The following is a 12,874-nucleotide window of genomic DNA, read 5'->3' on the forward strand; positions in this document are numbered from 1 at the left end:
TGTGGACTATAGCCCGCCAGACTCCTCTGTCCATGGGGGTTCTCTAGGCAAGGGTGCTGGAGTGGGTTGCCATGCTCTCCTCCAGGGGATCTTTGCAACTCAGGGATCGAACCCAGGTCTCCTGCATTGCAGGTGGATTCTTTACCTTCTGAGCCATTAGAGAAACCCAACCAGGCTTTATACTTTTATAAATATAAATAAATATTAAGAATAAGTATAGATACTTACTAAGAATAAATATAAATACTTAGTTAAGGATTTATAAAGTACCCACCATTGGAATTTTGAAGCATCATTTCCTTATCAAGTTCTTCCCAAGTACCTCAAGAGGTTATATTTCTCTTTTCATCATGCCCATAGTACCATTTTGTGAAATGCATAACACTTCTTTAACATCTGTGAGTTTCATTATGGCAGAAACCATATTTCCACTGTCTCCAGGGCTTGGCACAATACCTCCCACACAGTAGGTACTCAAATATGCATTGAATGAACCAATGAATGAATAAATTAAAGGGAGTTTGTCTCTTTTCTGAAGTAGGTCCTATCATTGTTGACACTTTCCAGACTTAGAAATGTTCCTCACCTAAATAAGTGAAATTTACTAGTCTACAATCTCCATCCAATATTCTCATTTTTCTTATTTTTCTCTTTGCCTAATAGTATGACTAAGATCTTTTAGCTCTTCAAATTTCTGAAGATAAGATTCATATGCTCCTAATTTTTCTTGGTTTCATCGATCTATGCATAAAATGCATTCTTAAATCCAGATCCACCCATCTTCTTATCTGTGGATATGTTCCATTTTATCAACTCTCTTACAGAAGTATCAGAACCAGGCACACTATTTGAAGTATGAGCTTCCAGCAGTGGGGCTATAACCTCTCTTGGAGGATGGGTCTTCAGTAAAAAAAAGACTCATATTTATATCTATAATCTATCTCTATCTCTTTATCTATGAAAGTGAAAGTGTTTGTCACACAGTCGTGTCCAACTCTTTGTGACCCCATGGACTGTAGTCCACTGTGCTCCTCTGTCCATGGGATTCTCCAGATAAGAATACTGGAGTGGGTTGCCATTTCCTTCTCCAGGGATCTTCCCAACCCAGGGATCGAACATGGCTCTCCTACATTGCAGACAGACTCTTTATCCACTGAGCCACCAGGGAAACCCTGTATCTATATCTAATCTATATCAGTGGGTTTCCGTGGTGGCTCAGATGGTAAAGAATTCGCTGCAATGCAGGAGACCTGGGTTCAGTCCCTGGGTTGGGAAGATCCCCTGGAGAAGGGAATGGCAACCCACTCCAGTATTCTTGCCTGGAGAATTCCATGGACAGAGGAGACTGGCGGCCTGTGGTTCATGGGGTGGCAAAGAGTTATACAGCACTAAGCGACTAAGACACACGTGGGCTTCCCAGGCGGTGCAGTCGTAAAGAACCCACCTGCCAGTACAGGAGACATAAGAGACACAGGTTCGATTCCTGGGTCCTGAAGATCCCCTGGAGAAGGAAATGGCTACCCACTCCAGGATTCTTGCCTGGAAAATCCCATGGACATAGGACCCTGACAGGCTACAGTCCATGGGGTCACAAAGAGTTGGACACAACTGAGCAACTTTACACACACAAACACATACACACACATATATAGTCTCTCTCTCTCTCTTTATATATATACATACATATATATGTATATGTATATATATAGTGCCTGGCACTACATATAAGAGTGAATGAATGCAGCTGAAGTTATGTTAGGTTTCTTTTGTAATCCTTTCCTATTGTAGGTCTATAAACTGTGGACATGTTTTTCAGATGAATTAACTCAGTTTAGGTTAGTTCTCCAAAATCCATACTTTGAGGGGAAAAAAAAATTATCTATGAAGGTTAATGCAAAGCTAGCCAACATTTTTATAGAACATTCCTCCACAAAGCTCAAAGGAAATTAAGCCAAAATGATCAAATGCTGATGATTTCCCCAGGGAAGCATCCTTGTCCTTCCACAGAGAAATAGTCTCCAGACCTACAGTGCTAAAATAGCCTCTCTTCCAGCGTTCAAACGTGCCAGTCGAAAGAAAACCAAGACAAGGAACCTCTCTGGAAGCTGCCTTTCCCAGTTCTGCACATGTAAATAGAAGCAATTTACAAGAGGTTATCTGGGGTCTGAATAGGAGAGAAGCCACTTTAATCTTCGAGTGCCGAGGTTTCATTTCTCTCCTCTTCCTCCTCCTGCTTTCCTTCCTCTTTGCCAGAGTTAAAATAAGAGCTCTTCTATTCCCCGAAATGCTGGCGTCCGAGATGACGCTTTTCCATCAAGTGATGGGGAAGAACCTCCTCTCGGAGACCCTCTCACAGGCGTCCGGGGACATTTCCAAGGAGGGCTCCACGGCCACTCGCGGCCCAGAGCAGAGGTTGCCTCTGCTCTGATCATCAAGTTAAATGTTCTGCCTTCGGGAGGCAATCCTCAATACACTTTCCAGCCTTACGGCGCAAAGTTGAGGGCGAGGGAGAATGTGCGTGCGTGTGCGCGCGTCGGAGTGTCTGGATGGGTGTATTGGGGCGGGCAGTAAATAAAGGGTGGGGCGAGAGAGGGGAGGCGGGCGGCGAGAACCGAGAAGCCACAGCGTGGCTCGGATCCCAGTTAACCTGCTGGAGCTCCTCCTGCTGAGAGCCCTTGCACCAACTCATCCCGTGCCCTCTCCCCTTCTTCCTCTGTCTTCTTTCTCCTCCCACCCCCCCCCCAACCCCGCTTGGTCTCGTGGCACTCTCCACCTGCCCCCCATCCCTGCCGCCACCCCACTTTCTCATCTGACCCGAGGACGAATGAGGGAGACGTTCGGGCGAATTGGGGCAGCAACTTTCCCCGGCTGGTCTCTCGGCTCCGGGAGCGGTTGCGCGCGGCTTCTCCGAGACCCGCGGCCCATGGAGGAGGAGGACGAAGAACGGTGATGGGCTAGCGGCAGAAGCCAGGAGCCCGAGCGAGCCCAGCGTCGCCCGCCGGCTCCGCCATCCCACGCCGGTTCCCTCGAGCTCTTTCCGCCAGGGGAGCGCGCTGGGTACCACCGCATTAGCATCCCAGGGAGGATGAGGCAGGGACCCGAGCCCAGCGGGCAGCATCTCCAGGGTGAGCGGCGGCGGCTGGGTCTCGGCATGAATTAAGAAGCCAGGAAGATGGAGCGCCGCACACTCCTCGCCCAGCCCAGGCTGAGGACCAGGGACGCCGGCTGGACGCTTCTCTATTTCCTCGGCTCCGTCCTCCCCCAGACCGCCCCGCAAGTACTCCGGATCGGTGAGTGGACCCCGCGGGGCGGGGGAGCGCTCCAGGTGGCCCGCTCCGGGGACGCGGTGTCTCCCCGCGGCCAGCGCGGGCGCCGCGGGGTCCCAGGGCGAGGGAGCGCGCGTCGGTCCGGGGGGCAGGAGCTGGGGGCTGGTGGAGGTCATTGCCCACCCGAGGCTCCGGGAAAGAAGAGGCCGCGTCACCGCTTCCTTCCCGGCCGGTACCGGGCTTCCCCGCGAGATACAGTTGGCGGGTTTCTCTCTCTTTTTTTAATCCGGGCTCCGGGAACGCGGGCAAGAGAGCCAGCGGTCCAGGTTCGCCCGGACCTGCTGGCTACTCTGAGTGTGTAGGCTGCAACCGGTTGGTTTGAGCCCTGAGATGCGCTTCTCCTCTGCGCCTCCGTGGGCATCGCTCTGTCCAGATGCACGCCCGGGGGGTCCTGGCAACCGAGTCTCTGGGTACCCGCGGGATGCCCAGATCTCCGGAGTCGACCTGGGGACCAGCAGGGATGCGGGAACTTCCCTGAGTCTGCTCACCCCGATCCTGCAAGTTTCCTTACTTAAGTTGGGTCCTTGCTCGAGGAGTCGCCAAGCCTGGAGGGTTCCGTTCGAGTGGGGCGGAGTTGAGATCTGACTTCTGGCTGAGGGTTCGAGGAGTCAGGAGGACCGTCGAGTTAGCGCCGCGAGCCGGCCCCTAAGTTTCCCACCGTCTCCCCAGTCTGCCCCACTTGCCTGCCAGTGAGCACGATCCAGGCCCGTCAGGATGACTCGCTGGGAGACTCTGGACTTCCATCTCAAGGGGGGATAAAAGGAGACTGGAAGGCTGAGGATAGGGCCCCCGGGGGCAGCCTGAGGAGGGTGAGATGATCACAGGGGGAGAGAACGATCTTTGCTAGGCTGTGGACTCAGGGACCTAAACACAATACCCGCCACCAAGGTCTGCTCTGTGAAGGCATGGGGCGATTTCTGAGCGGCTTTTTGGGTTGAAAAAATCCTGTGACTACTTTAATGCTCTCCTTGGCAGACTAAACCCAATTTCTATTCCTTTAATTCCCAGTTGGTCCTCCCCACCCCCCACCCCCACCCCAGCCCACTGGGCTTCTTAAAGACCCGCTGAAAGCTGAGAGCCACAGGTGAAGTCTTGACACCACGCGGGGCTCCCAGCTCTTCCAGTTTCCCGCTGTGACTGAGGTCTTCACCTCGGAGGACTTCTAACTTATACCCTTTCCAGGAACTGACCGAACGTGCATGGAACCATCCAGGGGACTCTCATAATGCCACTAAAGTGGCTGAAATTGTTCAATAACTTTATTAATTCTGACCTGCAATGAACGCATCTCTTTTCAAAGAGTCAGAACCTAGTTCCTCTCACTGAATATCCCCATTGAAAATTTAAAAAAAAAAAAAAAATGGAAGTTTACTGTTTTGAAATGTGTTTTCTTTAGGCACATGGGATCTGCTTTTCAAGGACAGAAAAGATCTCAAATACTAACTTTTACCACAGGTATCTTTCTCTAAAATATGATAATGCACATTTAAATGGATGATTTAGACTGTTCATTTAAGATGTCTCAAAGGATTCCTCTACAAAAAGTACCACTCATAGCTAAAATATTCTTCAAGTTAGCTATGTTTTAACCTTGAAATTTTTTAATCTTTTTTTATCTCTTTTATTTATTCATTTTTTGGGGGGGGATGCAATCAACCCTTCACACTCTGGGGTTGTTCACTCCTGTGAACAACACAGCATAAACAATGAGTGTGTTACATTTCCAGTGTTCATTAACTTAATTGGTGTTTTGCATATATTTTATATATCTTAAAAAAGACAAATTTAGACACACTAGAATAAGGTATGCCAGCTAACAGTCCCCCTTCTTGTACAAAAACTTAACATAGAACTTTACTCTCCTATATCACCCAAATCTAAAGGAATTTCAGGAGGGGATGTGAAAGTATGTTTTAGGACATATCTATTCACAGATCTGATTATTTACCTAAGCTCCAAGCAATCACACTCATCCATTTAAATTAGTTTTCAGAGTTAAAACAACCCAACGTGATTCACCAACCTTAAAATATATGCTACACGATAATGAGATTTTCTTTTTCTAAATGGGAACCAAAATGCATAAAGTAAAATAGCTAGCCCGGTGCTGTTTATGTGCAGGACAAACATCTTACTTCTTCTGGCTCATTTGTGACCTGTGCTTGTCATGAACACCACCCTGTAGGCACCTAAGAACCATGCTTACTTTTAAACGCACATCTCGGCACCATGGAAACTAGCTTTAGCTCAGTGGAAACCTGCCTCTCTCCAGTGAGTTTCTTATGTCAGTCAAGTCCAACAGTGAGTATGAAATATCAAAGGAGTTGGGGACTGAGCCACTGTGTGTGTGTTGAGAAAAGGAAAGAGAAGAGTGAAAACACACTCTTTTTCACTTCTTATCTTTCCTTCCCCTTTCCAACACCCCACTAACCATCTAACCAGCCAACCCACCAATCAACCAGCCATCAAAAAGGGGCACTTGATCATTAACTTGCATTAGTATTACAAGTGTTCCAGTAGCTTGAAACATCCCCAACTAAAACATAGATGTCTGGCACTTTGCTCTGTGAGAAAGCACTTGAATCTTGAATGAATTAATTACACATCTACTTTTCTTGCAAGAGTGTCTGCTTAAACTTCAGCCATTGAGAAAAAAGTGAATGAAAGGGATACAATTTAACAGAAAATTCATGCATCCTAAGAATTAGAGAGGTCTTGAGTGTGTATTATGCATGATTTTCATGCATATTGTGGATGTCTGTTGAAAAGTTTACAGTCTTGCAGCACAATTTATATAAAGGGGGTTCTATAGGGCAAAGAGGTCCTAAGCATTACTCCTAACTATACTTCAGAGATTCCACAACAGCCAGCATGGAAGAGAAATAATGGCTGGAGGCAGGGAGTTCTTTAGAGCACGCTGGGGTTATTCCTGTCTTTCTGTCTCATACCCCGGTGTTTGTCAACAGCCAGTTAATCACACACACATGCTTCAGTCACAGACATCTCTGTTACATAGCCAGATAACCAGTAGTTAGACCTGGATCTAGGTGACCTGAGTAGATGGCAGCATACCACCAGTAGTGGACAAAAAATAAAGAAAAACAATTCTATATGCATATGTAATTTCTGGGAAAGCTGTATCATATTTCTAATAATGATAGTAACAGGATTAAATTTTTGCATAGTATATTTTAATGTATCATCTCAACATACCCAATCACAGAGGTGGTGGTTAAAGCTTAGCACTTAAGAGTTAAGTGTTGGGCCACCAGGCTTTCTGACACATGGTTGTTGTCACACAGCACAGGCTTGGGTCTCGCCTCTAAGACTTACTAGAAATGTGTCTCAGCAAGACATTCTATTTCATAGGTTTTTGTTTGCATCTGAAAAATCAAATTAAAGCAATTGCAACCTCAAAATGTCATTGGTAAAAAGTACAGAAAATAAATAAGGGAAGGGATTTAAGCAGTCTATGGATTTATTAGTTGCTTTGTAATTGTTTTTAATTTTTAAATTTATTAGATGACTTTTATTTTTTTACTTATTTATTTTTGGCTGTGCTGGGTCTTCACTGCTGCATGGGCTTTTCTCTAGTTGCAGTGCGCGGGCTTCTCATTGTGCTGGCTTCTCTGGTTGTGGCTCTTCGGCTTCAGCACACAGGCTCAATAGTTTGTGGTGCACGGGATTAATTGCTCTGCATCATGTGGGATCTTCCCAGATCAGGGATCAAACCCATGACTCCTGCGTTGACAGGCAGATTCTTTACCACTGAGCCACCAGGGAAGTCCTTTTGAACTTTTTAAAAATTATTATCATTGAAATTTGGCTTTCTAAACAGGGACTTAACAGGTAGTGTGGTGTATGTTTATGACATTTAATATTTCTGAGCCCGTATCTCTTTATCTGTGAATTTGTAGTAATGATATCTACTTTTCCTATTTCACAGGGGAGGATCAAATAAACTATGTTTTTTGTTATTTGCAAACAAACCACTATAGAAATACAGTGTATTACCATTATGTAATTAAATATAGTATACATAGAGAAATACTGTGGAATATGTGAATAAAATAGAAATTTAAATGGCAATATTATTGTTCAAATGTTTTTATCTCCTTAAGAGAGATCCAGATGTATTTTATTTCAACCTTCAAGTTGACTATAGCATTATTTTTTAAATATTTAATCATAAATATCCCCAAAGTTCAAAGTAACACTGCATATTCATATTTTTGCTGAGGTGTACAAAAGCTCACAACTTTATTCTGCCATCACAAAATGAATTATTTTGTCATTTTAATATTCATTCTTCACTCAACAGACAAATATTTATTAAGTGCTTCCTACCCTGTGAGCTGGGCTTCCCTGGTAGCTCAGTTGGTAGAGAATCTGCCTGCAATGTGGGAGACCTGGGTTTGATCCCTGGGTTGGGAAGATCCCCTGGAGGAAGGCATGGCAACCCACTCCAGTGTTCTTGCCTGGAGAAGCCCCATGGACAGAGGAGCCTGGCGGGCTACAGTGGGGTTGCAAAGAGTCAGACACAACTGAGCGACTAAGTACACACCCCTGTGAGCCAGACGAGTGCAGGGCATGCCACAGTGAACAAAATGCATCTGCCTCCTTGGTTCGTATATTCTAATGGTTTACAATCTATGTCACCATGGAAAATTTTCACAAGGCCTTCAGTGAAGACACTTTTTTAATGTTTTAATGTCAGATATTATTCTTGGAGAGTTCTCCATTCATCTTCTGCCGTCAGTTTATTATATCCATGGCATAGTCCACATGGAATAAGTCCAAGCCTTCAAATGCACGGAGGACAGAGTGTATTCATGCGGCCAAACCTGGAGCAGAAATCCCTGCCTCTGTTTAGGAAGATCTATTTGGCCCTGAGGTAGATTTCACCCTGAGAAAGCATGCTGATCTCATCATTGACTTTAAAACTCCACTGACCCTGAGAGAAAAATCTGGAGGAGAAGCTATCTGATAGAGGATAAAAAGGAAGTCTCTGGATAATGTGAACGTATTTCTGCAAATGAGCAGATCTTTTGCCTTATTAGTTTATCTGCATAAATCACCTTTTTCCTTAATATTGATTTTACAGGTGTAGTAGGTTTTACAGGTCTGATATTTATATTATGTAAACCTGACTTGCAGTACTTTTCCTTTATGGCTTTTAATCTCCAGTTTTGAGAAGACCAGGACTTTGTGGCTTTGCCTAAGTTCCAGTGCTAATTAGTAGGAATGCTGGGCTTTGGAGCTAGACATTCCAATCTCAAGTTTCAAGCCCCTTGCATTAAATTATGCTGTATTATAGATGGACTTGTGTATGTCAGTTACACAACAGTTTAAACTAAGCTGAAGTCAAAATATCAGAGAAATGAACTGTTGCTGTTAGTTATTAAGCAATAACCACATAAAGCAAAGTTAATGTGATTTATATTTGAGTATACTTTAGACATTTACCAAAAAGGAAATCTGTTATTATCATTGGACTCCCCATAATTTCTTAATAAGAAGGGGTTCAGGAAGATAATCTAGTTGGAGGGGAATCTTGTTGCCTAGTATCTAGCCAACACACTATTTTTAATGAAGACTGTACAAGCGATTGAAATGGTTTTCAGGGGAGACTGATAGATAGATACTAGTGGCGGTGAGTTACCCTATGGCCTCTTAATCCTCTTTTGTTGTTTCACAGATAATTATCCATAGAAAATGTAACATATTTTATCCATATGCTAAAATTTTCCAGAAATTATTTCAGCTCAAAGAAAGAATGGTGGAGAACTACAAGTGGAAGGGAAGTCATATTTCTAACTGCCGTTTTCTAATTGGCCTCAAAAAAATTACTAATGTATTGTGTTAGTTATAGAAGGATAAATAATAATAACAAACTCATGGATTTATTGCAAAGAAGAAAAGTGATATCATATGTGAAATGTATGACTTGTGTTAGGGTTAACGCAGGCCCCTCCTCAGCTTGATCTTTCTTTTGATTAATGAACAGGGTAGGAGTTTCATACTGAAGAATAATTGATATGTCTGGTTAAGTAAGCATGGGGAAATGCTCTCCTTTAGAGATTCATGGGGCAGGTTTATATATTAAAGGTGGTTTGTAATTCTGCACAAAGAATTCTGTTTTGTTGTTGTTGTTTAATATGGTGTCTCCCACAGTTTAATCATCAGAAGACCCTTACTTAAACCACAGCCATTAAGGTCCTACTGAACCCATGCTGCCCAGAACATATTTAAGGAAACACTGGACATTAAGACCATTGCACTGTCAGTAAATACATTAAAACTCATATGACCACACATCCTACTGCTTCTTCAGTCTGCCCACTCCCTACTTCAGAATGTCTTTTTAAAAGGCTTTAAGAATAGATTTTAAATGTTTAGGTTGTTCTGTATTATGAAGAAAACATTTTTAAAAACCACATTGCCTATCCTGAAGGTATATCATTTTTCTTAGCTTAAAATGTGATATGGGGCCATTTTCCTGTTTTTGGTTTTACTAGGCTTACTTTTTTAACATTGTTTTAAATGGAAAAAATATATCAGTTTTATAATATATTTTCTACGAGTATAACTTGTAGTAAGTTAAAGTTCTTTTTATATTTAAACTTCAAACTATATACTTTTTAAATGTGTATTTGATGTTTTCAGTGATAAATTTTCATAGAGAAATGCAAATATTTAAATAAAAAGGAATGTACACCAGCTACATGGACTAAATAAGTTTCTCATCTTGATTTTCTATTGAGATCAAGTTGTCATATCAAACTGGAAAAACCTAAACTCTCATTACATTAACGTTCTAATATTAGTAATTGCAAGTCAAATGAAAAGCTCAGATTTATCCTGAGGGGGAAAAAGTAAAGGGGTAAAAATATGCTATTTTGTATTTATGTAACTTGTAAGCTACTAAAAAATAAAAATCCCTGTGTGACTTGGGTGATATTTTACTCTCTTTTTGTTCTTTTTCAAAAGCTAAAGGTTTTTAAAATGTAATTTTGTACAATGTTATGTTAACATATTTATTAAATACAAGATAAGATTAGTTACAAGGTGTACTTAAGAAACAATGACATTGACTAAATTAAGAATAAATTCCTGTTAACCACAAAACAATCTCACAAAAATACTGTACAGCAGTAAAAGCACTTTCTTTTAACCTCTAAATTATTTTGCTATTTTATTAGGTGCCTTAGTTGGCTGAATACCTTTGAAAGACTAGCCTATCTTACCTCATTTGATAAATTGCTAGTTAACTGCTATCCTGATCAGGGAAAAGCAAAACACAAAATAAAATAACATATAAAAGCCTATTAACACTAAAATTTTGACTGAATAATGTTTCAAAAGGAACTCACCAATGTATACTTTATACTAGAATTTATTTTTATTTAATAGAAATCTAGTGATTAATTATTACTCTCATCATCAGTTGTCAATTTGGAGACTGGCAGTTCACTACCACTTATTTTTCTTAAAATATGCAAAATGAAAACTATATTAAAATGCATTATTTGTTTCACTGAGCAAGTTGAAGATTATAAACTACATTAGGGTGAAAGATGTATTGTATTTGATTGATTAAAACTCAACTCACAAACGGGTTGGTATTCACATACTATGTTTTTTAGCTCTGTCAGCTGAGAAGGCCTGTAAGCAATGACACTTTGGTAGCAATGAACAGAACTTGTACCCAGGCATCCTTGTAGACATGGACAGTTTTGGGGCTGAAGTGAAAATATACAAGATGGTCATGGAGTATCTTGTAATACCAGAAAAATAAGTGGTCCAAAAATCCCATTGATGGGAGTGTGTTAAAGGCACACAGGCATCAAGTACTGGGCTCCCAAGGTCAGAAATGGAATAATTTGAGCAAAAATTTTTTAAAGTAGTATTGGGTTATAACCAAAGTATAAAACAAATGACCTTGAGTTCATACTGATATAAATAAATGATTAAAGTAAAAAATGGAGAAGAGACATATCTCTGAAACAAATGAGCCAAGTGATCAAGGTCAGTTTTCCCATGGATAAATCATATTGATAGTATCTATCTTTGATGTGATAAGGCAGATAGAACTTTTCTTATCTGGGGTTCATCTCCAAAATTCAGATCCCCACTCTAAACATGAGAAAAACGTCAGATCAATAGCAGTAGAAGGCATTCTACAAAATATGTGGCCAATACTTGCCAACACTTTCAAGGTCATGATTAACAAAATCTGAGAAATTGTCACAGCCAAGAGAAGTCTAAGGAGACATGATAAATAAATGTGATTGGATGTTCTGAATGAGATCCTGGAAGGAAAAAAGGATATTAGGTGAAAATGAAGGACATTGGATAAAAATGCATACCATTGTACTTAATAATAGTGTATCAATACTGTTGCATTAATTTTAAATGCACCATGCTCATATAAAGTTGTGAATAATAGGAAAAACTAGATGTGGAGTATGTGAGAATTTCTCTGAATGTAAGTCTAAAACTGTTCTAAAAAAGAAATGCATAAAGTCTATTAAAAAGAAAAAAAACCAAACCCTCAACCCATATCAAGATCTCTTCTGCTATAACTGTTCCTACCTACTCTGTAGTACATAAAAGTCTATAACTAATTGCATCAAGGAAAATAGAAAACCTATTGTCAATTCCAGTTTTCTAGAGTATCATTAAAATAAATACAACAGCATATAATATCAGAAAAATCATTAAGGAAATAAACTTTATATAAAAATTGCTATTGATAAAATAGTAATTATATTTCTTCTTTAGAATTCTGCTATGGGTTTATAGAAAATCAGACATTAGCTGCTTCTATCTATTAGCATCTATCTAGGTTTCCAGCAATTATGTACTTTTTGTATTTAATTAAACAAAATTTAGCTTTGAATATTGATTCAAGCATTGTGACATACTCTGCTAGAGGCTTTAAGTATGGATGTCTTAGAATGAATGCTCATAGCAAACCATTTGCACGGTTCCTTTTCTTCGCAAAATGGTCTCAATATGTCTTTAAAAATCAATACTTAATTCCCAGGGCCAGTAGAATACTTTATCATTCAAATTGAGGAAAGGATGGTAAAAATCAAATGTTTTTCTTTTCCATTGTGAAGACTCAATTACAACTTTTAAAGCTGTTCTTTTATAAAAATTTAAACCTCTAAACTGTTGGATTGCATACTTTGGGGAACCATAAACAGAAGTTGCATTCTGATGACCTGCCTATGTTTATATTGTATAAGATGTTACTGTATTTCATTTCCTAAAAACAGACTAGTCAGAGAGCTCTATCTTTTGAGTCTATGGGGTGATATTCATTTACCTTTTAAATTCTGGGCAGTGTGTGTTTCTTTTAATTCAGGATATATTTGAACTCTAAGGCTGTTTTTATACAAGCTACCAAATTGGCAAGAACCTTTATAAATGATTGTAAATCGACTAAATCAACAGGAAGGAATGGTTAAGAAAGGAATAGTTAAAACTCAAGAAAGAAGGATCTATTAAATGTAATCCTTATGGTAAAATGTAGGTCTTAA

General features: G+C 40.8%; 1 protein-coding gene across 8 annotated transcripts in view; it reads left to right on the forward strand.

Annotated features, from left to right (window-relative positions):
* Window positions 1–2,639: 2,639 nt before the first annotated feature.
* Window positions 2,640–12,874, forward strand: part of GRIK1 (glutamate ionotropic receptor kainate type subunit 1) — a 438,838-nt gene continuing 428,603 nt past the window's right edge. For 5 of the 8 annotated variants that reach the window (XM_043893052.1, XM_043893056.1, XM_043893059.1 and 2 more), the window contains exon 1: window positions 3,173–3,290. In XM_043893052.1, the coding sequence (XP_043748987.1) occupies window positions 3,173–3,290 (118 nt within the window). Of the gene's footprint in view, window positions 3,291–12,874 lie in introns of all 8 variants that reach the window. The other 3 variants (XM_043893053.1, XM_043893051.1, XM_043893054.1) reach the window with 3 other exon arrangements.

Source organism: Cervus elaphus, chromosome 31, assembly GCF_910594005.1.
Source record: "Cervus elaphus chromosome 31, mCerEla1.1, whole genome shotgun sequence".
In the NCBI taxonomy this organism is placed as follows: domain Eukaryota; kingdom Metazoa; phylum Chordata; class Mammalia; order Artiodactyla; family Cervidae; genus Cervus; species Cervus elaphus.